Source organism: Staurois parvus, unplaced genomic scaffold (assembly GCF_062004578.1).
Source record: "Staurois parvus isolate SC_StPar_1 unplaced genomic scaffold, SC_StPar_1.0 ptg003635l, whole genome shotgun sequence".
Classification (NCBI taxonomy): domain Eukaryota; kingdom Metazoa; phylum Chordata; class Amphibia; order Anura; family Ranidae; genus Staurois; species Staurois parvus.
Genome location: NW_028321431.1, coordinates 10,982 through 31,290, shown reverse-complemented (window position 1 = coordinate 31,290; position 20,309 = coordinate 10,982). Strand labels below are relative to the sequence as shown.

Below are 20,309 nucleotides of genomic sequence, written 5' to 3'. Positions count from 1 at the left end.
AGCTACCAACTGCCCCAGGTCAGTACCCGATAGTATGTTAGTGGCATCCTCTACGCACACTTCTCTCACTTTGCTTTTGGATTCTTGGGGCAAAGCAGCACAAGCTGTAGGTAGCACAGGGGTGACTCCAACCCCTGCGATAACTCTGGCTTTCCTTGGGACCACCTCCTCACGACTCCTCCATCCGGGAAGAGCTAGGACATCCTCGGGTCCCTGTTGGTGCTCTTTTTCAAGTTGTAGTAACCCGGAACTGACACTGCAACTCGGGGTTATCACTTCCCAAAAGCTGTAGGTTTGTTCCCAGAGAAAAATCCTCTCTGCGTGCTGATTTCTTCTGCCGAGAGGGTTTGAGAGCAGAGTCACACCGATTCACGCAGTCATCTGCAGGGGCACAGTCGCAGGGTGTCACCGACATGGTGCGTTGTTCTAACTCCATCTCTATCAGAGCACCTAGGAGCTGGGACCTCGTCTTGCCAACTGTATTGATGTCCTTTTGTCAGGAATCTAGGAATGACCAGAAAGGTGTGGACTGACACAGGGAAACGCAGGCCTCAGGTACAATATAATACAGTTTATTATTAGCCACCCAGATATATATATATATAAACGCACAGCGAGCAAACCAACCTTCCAGATATATATATATATATAAACGAACAGTGAGCAAACCAACCTTCCAGATATATATATAAACGCACAGCGAGCAAACCAACCTTCCAGATATATATATATATATATATATAAACGAACAGTGAGCAAACCAACCTTCCAGATATATATATATATATATATATAAACGCACAGTGAGCAAACCAACCTTCCAGATATATATATATATATATATATATAAACGCACAGTGAGCAAACCAACCTTCCAGATATATATATATATATAAACGAACAGTGAGCAAACCAACCTTCCAGATATATATATAAACGCACAGCGAGCAAACCAACCTTCCAGATATATATATATATAAACGCACAGTGAGCAAACCAACCTTCCAGATATATATATATAAACGCACAGCGAGCAAACCAACCTTCCAGATATATATATAAACGCACAGCGAGCAAACCAACCTTCCAGATATATATATATATATAAACGCACAGCGAGCAAACCAACCTTCCAGATATATATATATATAAATGAACAGCGAGCAAACCAACCTTCCACTAATCTTAGGAGGTGCAGGAACACAGACGTAGTCAGGGCTGGAGAGGTGGAACGGTCAGGCCGGCCGTAGGGTTCTGTAATGACCGTTTGGTGGTACCTCTAGTGGTCCCCAGGACAGGATTCCCCAGGGCGCGGAGTCTAAGTCCCAGTCTGCTTATTCACCAGGGCCCCTGATGGTGGGGATGGACTTGGAGCAGACAGGAACCAGGTCGCGGCCCCTGAGTACACCTGCTAGTGGTAGAGGGATCCGCCAGAGGTATGTGCAGGTACGGCTGGATCCGTGCAGGATGGATGGATGGCAGAGTAGTTAGCGTGGTCAGACGGGCCAGGTCAGCAATGTGCGGGCAGCAAGGTACCAAAAGGAGCAGGCAGAGAATGGTCAAGGTCACAAGCTGGGTTCAGTAACTCACGGACAGCGCGGTACAGGGGATCAGGCAGAAGGATGGTCAGGCAAGCCAGGGGTTCAACAGGAGACGGTCAGCAGAGGTCAGGATCAAGCAGGGTCAGCAACGAAGCAGGAACACAGGATACCAGGTACAGAGGCTCATGGGAAAACATACACCAAGGCCCAGATCACAGGCCTGGTCATGCCTTAAATACACCTTTCTGCAATCAGCCCCAGGTTTGGCTGATTGCAGGTGTGAGCTTCTGGCTGCTGAGAGCACCCGCTGGTCAGCTCTGGTACTGCAGCCCATACGGCAGGTGAGTCCCACCACCAGTGCTGAGTCCATTCCTAACACCTTTAGATCAAAGAGGTCCATCACAGTCTCATTTGGTTGTCTCAGGTACCAGTGTATTGACTTATCTTCCTGGGTTACCATCTTCACGTTTTTGCCCAAATAAAAGATAGAAAAAGAAAAACAAAGAAGGGGGGGGGGAGCAAATAGCCAAGTATGTCTTCTACAAAACACAAATGATGCACTGAGTGAGCTTCTGTAGGTCAGTCACTTCTACCGAGCTTCTGTCAGGGCAGGAGCTGTGGAATGGACAGGCAGGCCTAGCGGCAGGGTCACGCACCGACTGACGACAACCACCACCCACAGACCGGAGTCCCTCAGGGCGCGGAGTCTAAGTCCCAGGCTGCCCTTCACCAGGGCCCCTGATGGTGGGGATGGACTTGACGCAGCCAGGAACCAGGTCGCGGCCCCCGAGACACCCCAGCTGCGGTAATGGCCGCCGCCAATGGCGTGTAGCTGGTAGGAACCAGATCAAAGCATAGTCAGGCAGGCCGGGTCGATAACAACGGGACAAACGGTACAGAACGGTAGACAAGAATAACAGGTCACAGGCCGGGTTCAGCAACGGAAGGTCAGATCAATGGAAAACGCAGTCAAAAGCCGAATCTGTTTCCAGGAGAGCCACGAGAGTAGAAACAGAGCTTTAGCAACACTAACACACAAGACACGAATGCAGAGAGCACTTGCAGACAGCAGGCTTAAATGTGATGAACCACACCCTTCTGAGGAGGAGCCAGAGAAGCCTGAAGGCATAAAGGTTCCCACCATGCTTTGCAGAAACCCAAGATGGATGCCAGCACATGGGATGCACAAGCTCTGAGGAAAGGTAGGACCTTGACAGCTTCCAACCTTTAGTACACGGGTTCAATGAATAAACCATGCACTAACGTACTAAGCAGATCCTGCTCGCTGACGCCAACTGTCACAGATCCAACCGCACGCCCACAGCGACTAGCTAACTGAGGTGTGACTTGGGGTAAAGAGGGAATAAGGGGACTTTGAGCATATAAGACTGGCCGTGATATACTTTCACAGCCTGCACTGCCTCTGGCCACCTTTAGAGGGAGACTCCAATCCAGCTGGCTGACCACACACAGGCAGATACTAATCTTACATACAATCTGATGCACTCTAAGGGTTGGGGAGCAGCCTAGCAATCGCACACCCTTCTAGGATTCCTCCAAGCTAGAACCCCGGGGTTAATCACTCTTCCACTGTCCCCACACCAGACACACAACAAACAGTAGCTTGCCACCACCCAACAGTTTGTCCGCAGACTGGTCTGCTGGGCCACCACAGACACACAGATCCCCGTCTGGCAGATCTGCTACTTTACAATCTGCATGCAGTGCAATTGCATACAGATTGGCAATGAGCTCGACCGAGACACTACAATACAACGATCTCTCCGGAGATATGAGCTCGAGCTTAGTACACAGAAGTCACTTATTAATTTTATGATTTAATATCCCGAAAGTGGGCGGAGCATAAAATATGTACAAAGTATAAAGAGTTACAACTAATACAGAAAATACAAGAAGACACACAATGAGCTATTGACTATAAAATAAAAGGGAATAAAAACAGAAATAAAACTTTCCCCAGATTTATCCTGCAACTGGAGCAAGTCAGAGAAAGTCCGCGATTCGCCAGTCAATAGAACCGACTCCGTACGAATCCTACTGTCCATATCTCAGGGTCCTCAATTTATTGAAATATGGATGTGGGCGGGACTTTAGCCCTTGGCCAATCAACCCTGGGGGGGTGTTCCTGTACCAGCCTACAGGACTTTCTGTGTTCTGAAGTGCCCAATCTCGATTGGACCAGGACCGGTTCGGATAACCAAGTCAGGGATAGAATTTCTGACACCAGCGCTGCAGTCCGATCGCGGTAGTACCAATCACTTTTCAGCTGTTGCAATCAGGTGCCATATAACCATTTTGTGAGTTTCTCTGGGATTCTACAGAGGCTACAAATACACTTTTACATGTAGATGTAGCCTACAGTGTGTCCAATCAGAAGGAAGGATTTCCATCTCTCCACAACTAATATTGTATCTTTTATGAGAGATGGAATAGATTCCTCTGATCTGTGGATATAAATCAGAGCTGGCAGACATTTCGGAGCCCCCTCCTGGTCTCCTGCGGGTTCTTGAAGCCGAAATGGCTAGAGCTCTTTGTAACTGAACCGGACCCCGACTGCACTTGGGTACTTCTGTTAGACTACCGCTTTCCTGTCTCAACACCGACCACAGCCGACCATACAAGACTAGAGGACACCAGTCTTGAAGTAAACCAGGAAATAGACTAGTTTATTTTAACTAAGATACAAGATATATACACTCAGAGAACAATCCCCCCTCCCTGCATAATGACACATGGCGGGGCAATCTACATTTAGTAACAAGAGACACACCACCAGACAGTCCCATCAGGAGGGAGGGCTGCTGGAGACATCCCCCACCAAGCCAATACACAAACACATACATCCCATAATACTTTGCTCCCAAGCCAGACAAACAATAGAACAATGGGATGCAGCCACATGGCATTAAACCTTCCACAATCCCCCACCCTAATATCAGGACAGATCACCCTGTACCCCTAACAGGCACAGGGGGACTTACACATAAGAGTGATATGGGGAGCTGAGACGGGTCTCCCCACCTCTCCAAAGTGAGCTGGGTTCCATGGGCCCCCCACCCAAAGTCCCTCCCGTCACATTCTTCTTTTAGGTTCAAGAAAGTGGAAAACTCGGCTACATAGGTGACAACATTGTATTGACACCTCCAGCCTAGAAGCTGCTCAGTCCTTTCAGATGCTGATTGGAGGACATATGTCTCTGGCTGAATACTGAACACTGATTGGAGGACATATGTCTCTGACTGAATACTGAACACGGATCTGTAATAACACGGAATGAGACGAGATCTACAATGACATATTTCTACAGATCACATCTCAACTACCCAAATCTTACATCTATGTTACATCTCCCCCCTTCTAGATGATGCATAGCTGAGCCTAAATGGGTCGGCTAACACGTCTCCCTGGAAGGTTTCCTAGATTGGGGGGTGAAGGTTGTCCCCCTGCAGATTGGAGAGGGCTACTGCCCAGCTCTCTGAATGATCCTAAAGGGTCTGGATTAGAACTGGCCAGCAGATCGCCCTGCGGATCCACTTCATCCACTGGCCACCGACTACCTACTGGAAGGGTACAGGCAAACCTGTCATTGTGTGCTGTCATCATTTTCCACCACTGGCCATGGTCATCTGGTGGTACTCTATCAGCTATCGCACCCAGATGTTCGAGCCTGGCATAAGGTCGTTCCTGGGTGATCTGGACCTGGTTCCATGGCCTGGGTACCTCAACTACCCGAATCTTACATTTATGTTACCCAGGTCCTCTGTCCAAATGCCAGGCAAACTTGGAGAGTCTCGGGACTTGGGAGCACAGAGTTTGGAAGAACATTGACTGTAGAGCCTCAGAGCCCTGCAAAGGTCGCTCCTCCAAACCATATTTAGTTTGGTGCCAGAATGAGCCCCCCCCCCCATTAACAGTACGCCCACATGTACAGTATTTCAGTCTGCGCTGGGCTCCATTTTGGATTAAGGGGTGCGTTCAGAAACAAGGTGAAGAGGAAGTAGGGAGACCGGAGGTGGGCTTCGTGAAATGCATGCTGAGTATTCAAGGGCCAATAGTGGAAGGGTGGGCTGCCAGAAAAGAAAAAGAGTGGCACCCAATGCAATCCTTTAGCGGATGTAGGGTCAGTTCACTTCAGCCGCCATATTGCAACTCAATGGATGGTGCGCTATGGTGAAGATGTGTCTATTCCGGTGCATTGCACTCCATCTCCCTCCCCCGTTTTGTTTTGAACAAACTTTATTAAACTGTCACACAGAACGTTCTATTGGCTGGCATGTGATGAATGAGCGATGCAGTGGTGTGAACCGGCTACACCAGACACAAGGCATTTTGCGATGGGGGTGTGGTGGGACTGCACCGGAATAGCCCCCCCAATGCAGTTCTCTGCATCTGGTGGGAATCTACCCTAAAGCTTCCTTACCTGAGCACACAGGAAAGTGGGGGGCGGGGCAGTGTTCACCCTCCTTCCCGAATGAGACCAGTCCATATGCCTGCAACATGGAAGGGCGGGGTGTCTTGCCAGTGGGGATCCTCCCAGGAAAGGAACTTGTCCCCATGTTGGTGAGGACAAGGGCCTCTTCCCCACAACCCTGGTGGTTATGGGGGTCTGGGGGAAAATAATAACCTCATAGCTCCCAACTGTCCCTGATTTTGAGGGACTGTCCCTCATTTGGGGGTGTCTTGCCAGTGGGGATCCTCCCAGGAAAAGAACCTGTCCCCATGTTGATGAGGACAGGGGCCTCCTTCCCCACATCTCTGGCCCGGTGGTTTTGGGGGTCTGGGTGACAATAATAACCTCATAGCTCCCAACTGTCCCTGATTTCGAGGGACTGTCCCCCTCTTTTGGAACAAAGTCCCCCTGTCCCCCTCAATTGGAACAAAGTCCCCCTGTCCCCCTCAATTGGAACAAAGTCCCCCTGATCCCCTCATTCGGAACAAAGTCCCCCTGATCCCCTCATTCGGAACAAAGTCCCCCTGATCCCCTCATTCGGAACAAAGTCCCTCTGATCCCCTCATTCGGAACAAAGTCCCCCTGATCCCCCTCAATCGGAACAAAGTCCCCCTGTCCCCCTCATTGGGAACAAAGTTCCCCTCATTGGGAACAAAGTCCCCCTGTACCCCTCATTTGGAACACAGTCCCCCTCAATCGGAACAAAGTCCCCCTGTCCCCCTCAATCGGAACAAAGTCCCCCCATCCCCCTCATTGGGAACAAAGTCCCCCCCGTCCCCCTCAATTGGGAACAAAGTCCCCCTGATCCCCTCAATTGGGAACAAAGTCCCCCTGATCCCCTCATTCGGAACAAAGTCCCCCTGTCCCCCTTAATCGGAACAAAGTCCCCCTGTCCCCCTCAATCGGAACAAAGTCCCCCCATCCCCCTCATTCGGAACAAAGTCCCCCCCGTCCCCCTCAATTGGGAACAAAGTCCCCCTGATCCCCTCATTCGGAACAAAGTCCCCCTGTCCCCCTCAATCGAAACAAAGTCCCCCTGTCCCCCTCATTGGGAACAAAGTTCCCCTCATTGGGAACAAGGTCCCCCTGTCCCCCTCATTCGGAACACAGTCCCCCTCAATCGGAACAAAGTCCCCCTGTCCCCCTCAGTTGGGAACAAAGTCCCCCCCGTCCCCCTCAATTGGGAACAAAGTCCCCCCCGTCCCCCTCAATTGGGAACACAGTCCCCCCCGTCCCCCTCAATTGGGAACACAGTCCCCCCCGTCCCCCTCAATTGGGAACAAAGTCCCCCCCCGTCCCCCTCAATTGGGAACACAGTCCCCCCCGTCCCCCTCATTGGGAACAAAGTCCCCCCCCCCCCCGTCCCCCTCATTGGGAACAAAGTCCCCCTCAGTTGGGAAAAAAGTCCCGCCCCCCTCAATTGGGAACAAAGTCCCCCCCCCGTCCCCCTCAATTGGGAACAAAGTCCCGCCCCCGTCCCCCTCAATTGGGAACAAAGTCCTGCCCCCGTCCCCCTCAATTGGGAACAAAGTCCCGCCCCCGTCCCCCTCAATTGGGAACAAAGTCCCGCCCCCGTCCCCCTCAATTGGGAACAAAGTCCCGCCCCCGTCCCCCTCAATTGGGAACAAAGTCCCGCCCCCGTCCCCCTCAATTGGGAACAAAGTCCCGCCCCCGTCCCCCTCAATTGGGAACAAAGTCCCCCCCGTCCCCCTCAATTGGGAACAAAGTCCCCCCCCGTCCCCCTCAATTGGGAACAAAGTCCCCCCCGTCCCCCTCATTGGGAACAAAGTCCCCCCCGTCCCCCTCATTGGGAACAAAGTCCCCCCCGTCCCCCTCATTGGGAACAAAGTCCCCCGTCCCTCTCATTTGTCCCTCACGTTGGTCTGATGTATACCGATGTTCATAAAATGTATTGTTTGTCTATAAAGTGTTGTATTTGTATATTTCCAAAGCCAATATAAAGGAATATTAGTGGTAATAAACACTTGTGGGTTTAGCCAATCATTTCCTGCGTAATAATTCTCTTATAGGTGGAGGGCGGGGCAGGGGGTGTGTCCTATACCTATATACTTTTCCTTATAGGTGTCTCTCGTTTCCATCTCAGAAAGTCGTGAGCCGGGAGGATCCTCCAATCATGACCCGACCCCGATGACTTCCTGCTCCTGAATGGCAGAACGAATGAATACACGAATGGACGGCAATACCCGGGTGACATCATTCACCGAACATACCCAATGACGTCATAGACGGTATGCTCCCATCCCCCTCCCCATGGCTCAGAAGCCGTACTGTGTACATTGTTCATGCCGGGGTGTATTATAAAGGGGTTGGTGTGATGCCGGGGAAGAGAGGAGGGGAGGGGACGGGACAGGTGCATGGCTGGGATGGGATGAGATGGGATGGGACGGGATGAGAGGCGACGGGATGGAATGGGACGAGAGGGGATGAGAGGGGACAGGTGCATGGCTGGGATGGGACGGGAGGGGATGGGACGGGACGGGAGGGGATGGAATGGGACGGGATTGGAGGGGACGGGATGGGATGAGAGGGGACAGGTGCATGGCTGGGATGGGACGGGAGGGGATGGGACGAGAGGGGACGGGATGGAATGGGATGGGAGGGGATGGGACGAGAGGGGATGGAATGGGACGGGATTGGAGGGGACGAGACAGGCGCATGGCTGAGATGGAATGGGACGGGAGGGGATGGAATGGGACGGGAGGGGATTGGAGGGGATGAGAGGGGACAGGACAGGACGGGAGCATGGCTGGGACTTCTCTCCAGGAAGTGGGACTGTCACTCTGTAATACAATGTATCCATGGGGCGGGGGGGGCGGAGCAGAGGGAGGGATGGGAGGCGGAGGTGGTGACACAGAAGGAAATCGGAGTTCAGTGTGACTGAGGAAGGGGAGGGGGGGGGGACACCAAGGGGTAAAGAGAGAGACAAGGGGGGGAGAGACGGGGAAAGACGGGGGCAGGAGAGGGGTACAGAGGGGGGAACACGGAGGAGACAGCAGAGGGAAGAGAAAGAAACTCTACAGATTACTCAATCCATCCAAGACAGACGAGTCCGAGAGTGAAAGGAGGAAGAGTGACACCAAACATACAGAGAGAGGAGAGGAGGGGAGGAAAGGAGAGCAGAAGAAAGAGGTGTAGGGAGAGAGCAGGAGGAGAAGAAGAGGGAGAGACAGGAGAGGAGAGAGTAAGAAGAGGGGGGATAGGGGGGAAGGGAGAGGAGAGGAAAGAGAAGAGAGAAACTTTACAGATTACTCAATCCATCCGAGAGGTGAAAGGATTTCATCTACAGAGAGACGAGTCTGAGAGTGATAGAAGGAAGAGTGACACCAGACATACTGAGAGGGGAGAGGAGGATAGCAGAGAAGGAGGGAGAGAGGAGTAGGGAGGAAAGAAGAGGGAGAGACAGGAAAGGAGAGAGTAAGAAGGGAGGGAGAGGAGCCCGGTGTGTGGATCTGTGGGATCGGAGGGGGGAAGGGATTGCGGGGTCCAGGTAGGAAAGGTGAAGGTCCGGGAGCTCTGGGCAGACACTGAGGACCCGTCATCGAGTCATCCAGAGAGAAGACCTCATCGGTGAGTGACAGATCCTCCTCCATTCATCACACATACCATGGAGAGGAGTGTCACTGATCCTTCCTCCTCTGTCCTCTATGACGTCTCCTGGACTCTACACACCATCTCCAGCGGGGGGGGGGGGGGGCTGGTAGGGGGGGACTGACTGACACCTTCTACCTGGATGGAATGTTTAACTTTCTTCTACAGATCTTCTCTATTTACTTTTTTCAACCCTCTTAGTGTCCTCTGATCCTCTTTGCCGATCCCTCCACTGGCCTCCACTCAGTGTCCTCCACCCCTCTCTGCCAATCCCTCCACTGGCCTCCATTCAGTGTCCTCCACCCCCCTCTGCCAATCCCTCCACTGGCCTCCACTCAGTGTCCTCCACCCCCCTCTGCCAATCCCTCCACTGGCCTCCATTCAGTGTCCTCCACCCCCCTCTGCCAATCCCTCCACTGGCCTCCACTCAGTGTCCTCCACCCCTCTCTGCCAATCCCTCCACTGGCCTCCATTCAGTGTCCTCCACCCCCCTCTGCCAATCCCTCCACTGGCCTCCACTCAGTGTCCTCCACCCCCCTCTGCCAATCCCTCCACTGGCCTCCATTCAGTGTCCTCCACCCCCCTCTGCCAATCCCTCCACTGGCCTCCACTCAGTGTCCTCCACCCCTCTCTGCCAATCCCTCCACTGGCCTCCATTCAGTGTCCTCCACCCCCCTCTGCCAATCCCTCCACTGGCCTCCACTCAGTGTCCTCCACCCCCCTCTGCCAATCCCTCCACTGGCCTCCATTCAGTGTCCTCCACCCCCCTCTGCCAATCCCTCCACTGGCCTCCACTCAGTGTCCTCCACCCCTCTCTGCCAATCCCTCCACTGGCCTCCATTCAGTGTCCTCCACCCCCCTCTGCCAATCCCTCCACTGGCCTCCACTCAGTGTCCTCCACCCCCCTCTGCCAATCCCTCCACTGGCCTCCATTCAGTGTCCTCCACCCCCCTCTGCCAATCCCTCCACTGGCCTCCACTCAGTGTCCTCCACCCCTCTCTGCCAATCCCTACACTGGCCTCCATTCCGTGCCCTCCACCCCTCTCTGCCAATCCCTCCACTGACCTCCATTCAGTGCCCTCCACCCCTCTCTGCCAATCCCTCCACTCAGTGTCCTCCACCCCTCTCTGCCAATCCCTCCACTCAGTGTCCTCCACCCCTCTCTGCCAATCCCTCAACTGGCTTCCATTCGGTACCCTCCACCCATCTTTGCAAATCCCTTCACTGACCTCCATTCAGTGTCCTCCACCCCTCTTTGCCGATCCCTCCACTGGCCTCCATTCGGTGTCCTCCACCCCTCTTTGCCGATCCCTCCACTGGCCTCCATTCGGTGTCCTCCACCCCCCTCTGCCAATTTCTCCACTGACCTCCATTCAGTGCCCTCCACCCCTCTCTGCCAATCCCTCCACTCAGTTTCCTCCACCCCTCTCTGGCAATCCCTCCACTGGCTTCCATTCGGTACCCTCCACCCATCTTTGCCAATCCCTCCACTGACCTCCATTCAGTGTCCTCCACCCCTCTTTGCCGATCCCTCCACTGGCCTCCACTCAGTGTCCTCCACCCTTCTCTGCCAATCCCTCCACTGGCCTCCACTCAGTGTCCTCCACCCTTCTCTGCCAATCCCTCCACTGACCTCCATTCAGTGTCCTCCACCCCTCTTTGCCGATCCCTCCACTGGCCTCCATTCGGTGTCCTCCACCCCTCTCTGCCAATCCCTCCACTGGCCTCCACTCAGTGTCCTCCACCCTTCTCTGCCAATCCCTCCACTGGCCTCCACTCAGTGTCCTCCACCCTTCTCTGCCAGTCCCTCCATTGACATCCACTCTTCAAAACTAGGACCTTGAAAATGTTAACCACAGCCTACAAAGCCATCCACAACTCTGTCCAAAGTATCACCCACACCGTCTTCTCTGCTCCTCCAATGACCTCCTTCTCTCCAGCTCCCTCATCACCTCTTCCCATGCTCACCTCCAGGATTTCTCCAGAGCCTCTCCCATCCTCTGCAACTTCCTACCCCAATCTCTCTGTCTCCGACTCCATCCACCTTTAGGTGATCCTTGAAAACTCGTCTCCTCAGGGAAGCCTATCCCGCCTCCACCTAACAACTGGACCTTCTCCATCAGCTCATCCCTCACAGTTTTGACCTTTTATACCTCCGTATTAGATTGTAAGCTCCCAGAACCAGAGCCTCCCTGCTCCTCGTGAATATATAGGAACTGCACTGTCTTCCTTCATATTATAACCTGCTGTGCAAAATGATGGCACTTTATAAATCCTGTATAATAATGGTGAGACCCCCCAAAAATAAAATACAAAATATGGGATCCCTTTTGTATGGTAAATATGAAACATTTTGTGAATATTATGTCGTTCTTCGACCAGCCAGCAGGGGGCACTCTAGGCTCACTTTCACAAGCCTGGTGTTTAGAGAGCTCAGAGGCACAAGCTGAAATTTCTATATGGAGAATGGGTCAGGACATTGACTCCGCCCCCCCACCTCTGTACAACTCCGCCCATAAAGTCCCTGATAGGAGTCAGCCACCACTGTGCTCTAGGGATCCAGAGTAGAACTCTGGTCATGTGACCCTGTCCCTCTGTACATGTGATTTCCATACCCCAAGAGCCCAAGCTGCCGTCGCCTAATCCGTTTGTGTCCAACAGGCGTGACCATCCCGTTTCCAGTGAGTGGGACTCCCCCACATCCATTGGGTTGGACCATGTCTCGGAGGAAGGAGGTGGTGACCCTGACTGGCCTGTGCCTGCAGAACATCGCGGACAACATGCAGAGCGTTTGGATGAAGGATTACATGATGAAAAATATGGAGGAATATAATTTCCTCTTCATTGAAGGACCCTTCAATCAGCTGGGTGAGTACCGCCATGGCCAAGGTGAGCGCCATGGTGTCCTGTGATGGGTGCCCTCACCAGTGCCCATATGTCTATATCTCCTATATGTGTCCCACTCACCTCCTCACCCTCTTCCCCTCAGCCGGCTCGCTGGTCCAGGAACTGATCCGGATTCTGGGAGAATCACACAAGCTGAATAAAGGGTGCCTCCACCTCCTCCTTCAGCCTCACCTGTTGGAGCTCAGCCTCCGTTCCTGTGCCGGGCTCGTCAATGTCGCCATAATGCAGCTCGTCACTGTGCGCTGCAAGGTAAGACGGTCCATTGGAAGATCCACTATATGGAACCCCGTTCATGAGCCATCCTCTTTCCTCCAAATACTTTGGCCTCCTTCTGAATCATCCTCTGTCCTCCAGATACCAAGGACCCCTTTGAGCCTTCCTCTATCCTTCAGATGCTACGGACCTCCTCTGAGCCATCCTCTATCCTCCAGATACTAAGGACCACTTCTGAGCCTTCCTCTATCCTCCAGATTTTAAGGCCTCTTTTATGAGCCAGCCTCTATCCTCCAGATACTAAGGACCACTTCTGAACCATCCTCTATCCTCCACATACCATGAACTCCTTCTGAACCGTCCTCTATATTCCAGATGCTACAGACCTCCTCTGAGCCATCTTCTATCCTCCAGATACTAAGGACCCCTTCTGAACCATCCTCTATCCTCCAGACACTAAAGACCCCTTCTGAGCCATCCTCTATCCTCCAGACACTAAAGACCCCTTCTGAGCCATCCTCTATCCTCTAGATACTTAGGCCCCCTTCTGAGCCATCCTCTATCCTCCAGATACTTAGGCCCCCTTCAGAGTCATCCTCTATCCTCCAGATAATAAGGACCCCTTCTGATCCATCCTCTATCCTCCACATACCATGAACTCCTTCTGATCCATCCTCTATCTTCCAGTTACTTAGGCCCTCTTCAGAGTCCTCCTCTATCCTCCAGATACCAAGGACTTCTTCTGAACAATCCTCTATCCTCCAGATACTTAGGCCCCCTTCGGAGTCATCCTCTATCCTCCAGATAATAAGGACCCCTTCTGATCCATCCTCTATCCTCCACATACCATGAACTCCTTCTGATCGATCCTCTATCTTCCAGTTACTTAGGCCCTCTTCAGAGTCCTCCTCTATCCTCCAGATACCAAGGACTTCTTCTGAACAATCCTCTATCCTCCAGATACTTAGGCCCCCTTCGGAGTCATCCTCTATCTTCCAGATACTTAGGCCCCCTTCGGAGTCATCCTCTATCTTCCAGATACTTAGGACCCCTTCAGAGTCCTCCTCTATCCTCCAGATACTAAGGCTTCCTTCTGAGCCATTGTCTATCTTCCTCTATCCTCCAGATACTTAGGCCCCCTTCGGAGTCATCCTCTATCTTCCAGATACTTAGGCCCCCTTCGGAGTCATCCTCTATCTTCCAGATACTTAGGACCCCTTCAGAGTCCTCCTCTATCCTCCAGATACTAAGGCTTCCTTCTGAGCCATTGTCTATCTTCCAGATACTAAGGCCCCCTTTTGGAGCCTTCCTCTATCCTCCAGATACCAAGGACTCCTGAGCCATCCTCTATCATGCAAATACTAAGGCATCCTTCTGAGCCTTCCTCTGTCCCCTAAATACCAAGGCCTCATTCTGATCCATCCTCTATCCTAGAGATATTAATGCCTCCTTCTGATCCATCCTCTATCCCCCAGATAATAAGTCCTCCTTCTGAGCCATCCGCTATTCTCCAGATACTAAAGACCCCATCTGTGCCATCATCTATCCCCCTGATAGTAAGGCCTCCTTCTGAGCCATCCTCTATACTCCAAATATTAAGGCCTCCATCTGAGCCATCCTATATCCTCCAGATGCTAAGGCCTCCTTCTGAGCCATGCTCTATCCCATGGATAGTATGGCCTCCTTCCGAGCCATCCTATATCCTGCAGATACCAAGGCCTCCTTCTGAGCCATCCTATATCCTCCAGATACCAAGGCCTCCTTCTGAGCCATCCTATATCCTCCAGATACTAAGGCCTCCTTCTGAGCCATTCTCTATCCTCCAGATACTAAAGTCAACTTCTGAGCAATCCTCTGTTCTCCGAATACTAAGTCCCCTTCTGAGCCATCCTCTATCCTCTAGATAAGCCCCCTTTCTGAAGCATCCTCTGTTCTCCAGATACTAGGGCCTCTGGTCTGAGCCATTCTCTATCCTCCACCAGAGGATCATTTCCTTACTGGAGGACACCCAGCATCATCTAGCTATTTCATCCCAAATGAAATGTTTAAATTAAAGATTTCTGTTTTCATTTTACCTTATTGTGCACTCAGTTGTGTCATTACTGGGTCTCTGTGTAATGCAGGCAGATCATGGCTGGTGGGAGGTGCCAGCAGGGTGATATGCAGAACTTCCTAAAAGCATCACAACACCTTGCCTCAGTACTTCTCTCAGGAGCCCTCAGTCCTGATCCAAGCAATGGGCTGACCTTTGGGAGGAGTTATGCAGATATCAGAATGCCTTTATGGGTGGGACTCAGTCTGGAGGAGTGGGTGTTCCTAGCAGATTGCAATGGCATGCAGACCACCCTAGGGATAGAGGATGGTTCAGAGGGAGGCCTTGGTATCTGAAGGATAGAGTATGGTTCAGAGGAGGGCCTTGGTATCTGAAGGATAGAGGATGGTTCAGAGGAGGGCATTGGTATCTGGAGGATAGAGTATGGTTCAGAGGAGGGCCTTGGTATCTGGAGGATAGAGGATGGTTAAGAGGAGGGCCTTGGTATCTGGAGGATAGAGGATGGTTCAGAAGGAGGCCTTAGTATCTGAGGGATAGAGGATGGTTCAGAGGGAGGCCTTAGTATCTGAAGGATAGAGGATGGTTCAGAAGGAGGCCTTGGTATCTGAAGGATAGAGTATGGTTCAGAGGAGGGCATTGGTATCTGGAGGATAGAGAATGGTTTAGAGGGAGGCCTAAGTATCTGAAGGATAGAGGATGGTTCAGAGGGAGGCCTTAGTATCTGAGGGATAGAGGATGGTTCAGAGGGAGGCCTTAGTATCTGAAGGATAGAGGATGGTTCAGAAGGAGGCCTTGGTATCTGAAGGATAGAGTATGGTTCAGAGGAGGGCATTGGTATCTGGAGGATAGTTCAGAGGAGGGCATTGGTATCTGGAGGATAGAGTATGGTTCAGAAGGAGGCCTTGGTATCTGAAAGATGGAGGATGGTTCAGAGGGAGGCCTTAGTATCTGAAGGATAGAGGATGGTTCAGAGGGAGGCCTTAGTATCTGAAGGATAGAGGATAGTTCAGAAGGAGGCCTTGGTATCTGGAGGATAGTTCAGAGGAGGGTCTTGGTATCTGGAGGATAGAGGATAGTTCAGAGGAGGGTCTTGGTATCTGGAGGATAGAGGATGGTTTAGAAGGAGGCCTTGGAATCTGAAGGATAGAGTATGGTTCAGAGGAGGGCCTTGGTATCTGGAGGTTAGAGGATGGTTCAGAGGAGGGCCTTGGTATCTGAAAGATGGAGGATGGTTCAGAGGGAGGCCTTAGTATCTGAAGGATAGAGGATGGTTCAGAGGGAGGCCTTAGTATCTGAAGGATAGAGGATAGTTCAGAAGGAGGCCTTGGTATCTGGAGGATAGAGGATAGTTCAGAGGAGGGTCTTGGTATCTGGAGGATAGAGGATGGTTTAGAAGGAGGCCTTGGTATCTGAAGGATAGAGTATGGTTCAGAGGAGGGCCTTGGTATCTGGAGGTTAGAGGATGGTTCAGAGGAGGGCCTTGGTATCTGGAGGATAGAGGATGGTTCAGTGGGAGGCCTTAGTATCTGAAGGATAGCGGATGGTTCAGAGGGAGGCCTTAATATCTGAAGGATAGCGGATGGTTCAGAGGGAGGCCTTAATATCTGAAGGATAGAGGATGGTTCAGAAGGAGGCCTTGGTAGCTGAAGGATAGAGGATGGTTCAGAAGGAGGCCTTGGTAGCTGAAGGATAGAGGAAGGCTCAGAAGGAGGCCTTGGTATCTGAAGGACAGAGGATGGTTCAGAAGAAGGCATTGGTATATAAAGCATAGAGATTGGTTCAGAAAGCGACCTTAGTATCTGAAGCATAGAGGATGCTTTGGAAGGAGGCCTTGGTATCTGAAAGATGGAGGATGGTTCAGAGGGAGGCCTTGGTATCTGAAGGATAGAGGATGGTTCAATTGAGGGCCTTTCTTTCTAGAGGATAGAGGATGGTTCAGAAGGACGACTTGGTATCTGAAGGATAGAGGATCGTTCAGAAGAAGGCATTGGTATTTGGAGGACAGAGCATGGTTCAGAGGGAGGCCTTGGTGTCTGGAGGATAGAGGAGACTTATGGACCTTTAGTGAATAGGACCCGCTGTCTATCAGTCTCATTACATTTGGTCTTTCTTATCTTCTCATCAGCACCTGACCTCCCTGGACCTGCACTCCTGTAACCGTGTTCCCGCCGTCTCGCTGGCCACACTCATTGAAGGCTTGCCCCGTCTCACCAAGCTGTGTCTGGCGGACACTCAGTCTGACTCGCTGGTTTTGACGGCCATTGGACGGAGCTGCCCACGACTCTGTGAATTGGATATATCCCGATGTAAGAAGGTTTCATCGTCTTCATTGTTGTCACTGGTCTACGACAGTAAAAGTGCCACCTTCTGCTGCCAGGCACTGAGGGTTCTGCTTCTGCAAGATGTGAAACCGAAGGGCAGCCTGGATCAGTGGGCACAAGTGCTGTGCTTTGTTCTGCTGGCATTGCCCGGCCTCGAGGAACTCCCCAACCCTTCCCTACCAGCTGCCCTCAGTCTTCTATACCATGGGAGTTTTACCCAACTTGGCCCATGCTTCGATGGGTTCCCTCCATTGGCAGAGGTCGCCCGGTCTAGGACAGTAAGGGAAAGTGATATTAAGGGAGTGGCAAACATGAGGAACCATCAGTCGAATTCTCATGCATCTGCACCAAAGGTAACCCACCAAAAAAGTTCTGAGATGTTGGGGATGACAGAGAGACTGACCCTTCGCCTGAAGAAGCTGGAGGACCTGGAGGAGGATGACATGTCGGTACTTGGGTCTCTATGCCCGTTGGTGGAAGAGGTTGCCATCTCTCTAGGCAGTCAACCATTGGGTACCTGGAGTTTAGTGCAATGGCCTCACCTCACCCAGCTGGTCCTGCACTGCACACAGAAGCCGGAGAGGACCTTGGAGGAATTCCTGGCCACACTGCAGGTCATAGGGAACAGTCTACGGGTTCTATCCGTGCAGAACCTACTGTGGTGTCAGGATGAGTCTCTGCCCACTCTGCTGGCCATGTGCCCAAATCTCCAGAGCTTCAAAAGTCACTTCACAGTGCTTCGCCAGAACCTTCCACCCAATGAGCCGGAGCTTCCGCCCTGGCGTGGGGCCCCCCTGCCCCTCCCCCGCCTACACACCTTTAGTTTGCTAATAGAAGGGGAAGGCTCACCTCAGGCCGTCTTCCAGCATAAACTGGGGGGCTTCTTGGTGTCCATCCTGAAGGGGAGCCCCCAGCTGGAATCGCTGTCCCTCTGTGGGGTCCAGTCCCCTCTGGATAGTGTGTTTGAAGTCGTGTATGGTTCAAGTCCCCCCAAACCCTTGCAGAGACTAAGCGCGGTGTCCCTGTGTGGCAGTAATGTCACCCAGTGGGGGGCGTCTCTCATCATTCGCTCCGGGAGTGACCTGAGGACTCTGGACTTGTCTCACTGCAAGGAGGTGACTTTCCGGGACCACCAGCAGCTCCAGGAACGGGCACGCAAGGAGAGACTCAACCTCACCATTAGCTGGCTGTGACTTCCTTCTCCCGAAACCTCCACCTCCTTCTTTACTGCACCACCAAAGACTGTATCCACCCAGAACTGAGCCTGTGTCCCCGCTGGGGAGACTTCTCTTCACTCCTTGTCCTGGTGACACAACAGGAAGAAACCTTCCTCAATAGGGACACAGACTTAAAAAAAACAAAAAAACAACAACCCATGAGGGGACTCTAACCCCTATTTCTTCTACAGGTCGAATGTTATTCATTTGTAGAAATAGGGTGAAACGGAAAAATACTGCAATATGGCCACTAGATGGAGCTGAGGATCCTGGGAAAGATTATTGAGCCTCGGCTCCATCTAGTGGTCAGTGAAAGTAAACTTGCACTGAAGGAATATGGCGGCTGCTGCTGGATAATGCCAGTGGCCTGGCTGTGGTACATACCTCGTGGTGACAGCCAGGCAAGGAGTATTTTCACACGTAGATCTGAAGACCGTCTTGTTATCTGATCAAAGGGGTGTATATCCATAGCCATTTGTCTGCCGATACATTTGTATCAAATCTTCTTCTAGTTCCTATACAGGTCGAATGTTATTCATGCATTTAATGAATATATATATATTTACGGGTAAGTTTACGGCCACTAGATGGCACTGAGGGTCAATATATATTTACCAAGGACCTTCAGCTCCATCTAGTGGCCATAATACAGTATTTCTCTGATTCACATGAATGAATAACATTCGACCTGTAGAAGAAATAGGAGAACCCATTTGTACAGGATTGGGGTGGAAGAGAAGGGAACGGCTCTGATCCGTCACACATAGCACTTAAAAGGGAGAGGCCCTCCCACCCAGGGCGGGGACAGTGTCCTGTAAGGTGCCCCTCCCCCATACCCTCCATGAGCCATCAACTACTTTAGAAGCACATGGGTTCTGCCCTTTTTGTGCACCCCTCCCCCCCCCCCAATCCTGCTGACACGCCTAAGGCGGCTGCCTCCTCTGCCTACCCTTTGGACCTGCCCCGCCCCTACCTGATGGTATGACTGATAGCGAGGAGCAGTAAAGTACAGCCACTGTATAGGATTGCTGAGTTCATGTAATGATGAGACGGGCCCCCTGTACCCCCATACACAGGTGGAAGGTTCATAATGATGAGATCATACCCGGGGCCCGGCCCCGCCCCCACCTGATGGTATGACTGATAGCGAGGAGCAGTAAAGTACAGTCACTGTATGGTACCTCTGAGTTCATGTAATGATGAGACGGGCCCCCTGTACCCCCCATACACAGGTGGAAGGTTCATAGTGATGAGATCATACCCGGGGCCCGGCCCCACCCCTACCTGATGGTATGACTGATAGGGAGGAGCAGTAAAGTACAGTCACTGTATGGTACCTCTGAGTTCATGTAATGAGACGGGCCCCCTGTACCCCCATACACAGGTGGAAGGTTCATACTGATGAGATCATACCCGGGGCCCGGCCCCGCCCCTACCTGACGGTATGACTGATAGGGAGGAGCAGTGAAGTTCAGTCACTGTATAGGATCGCTGAGCACATGTAATGATGAGACGGGCCCCCTGTACCCCCATACACAGGTGGAAGGTTCATACTGATGAGATCATACCCGGGGCCCGGCTCACTCATGTCTGTACAGAATAAAAGATTCTGATTTCTCTGATTGGAGCGTTTCTGTTGCCGGCGCGTATAGATGGAGACATTCCGCCATCGAGTGTAAAACTGGAGATAAAACTTAGATCTGTTCTAGAGGAAGTGGGGGAAAATGTTGGAACCAGTCAGTGGTGTGACAATTATTGTAAAATAAAAAATATATGAGCGCTGGGTGACAACAGGTCAAATACAGGTGGGAGCAGCCAGCATGGAGGAGGAAACAACCTCAGATCCTCCAAGTGATGCCAAAGATAAAAGTACAGATGCGGCGCTCAGTATTAGCTGCAGTGTGCAAATGATATCTCACAGTGTTAAAACTTCAATAGGTATAATACATGCGGATAAATGTGACTGTTGTGACACAG

At 51.8% G+C, this 20,309-nt stretch overlaps 1 protein-coding gene across 2 annotated transcripts; it reads left to right on the top strand.

Annotated features, from left to right (window-relative positions):
• The first annotated feature begins 8,103 nt into the window (after positions 1 to 8,103).
• On the top strand, positions 8,104 to 19,954 carry LOC149427597 (uncharacterized). Of its 2 annotated transcripts, none has more exons than XM_089667868.1 (4): positions 8,104 to 8,261; positions 12,283 to 12,489; positions 12,611 to 12,777; positions 16,920 to 19,954. In XM_089667868.1, the coding sequence occupies exons 2-4, from the start codon at positions 12,339 to 12,341 to the stop codon at positions 18,306 to 18,308; spliced, it is 1,707 nt and encodes a 568-aa protein (XP_089523994.1). In that variant the 5' UTR covers positions 8,104 to 8,261; positions 12,283 to 12,338; the 3' UTR covers positions 18,309 to 19,954. The 2 variants fall into 2 exon arrangements, with proteins under 2 accessions (XP_089523994.1, XP_089523993.1); XM_089667867.1 differs by lacking the exon at positions 8,104 to 8,261 and adding an exon at positions 8,994 to 9,600.
• Positions 19,955 to 20,309: the final 355 nt, after the last annotated feature.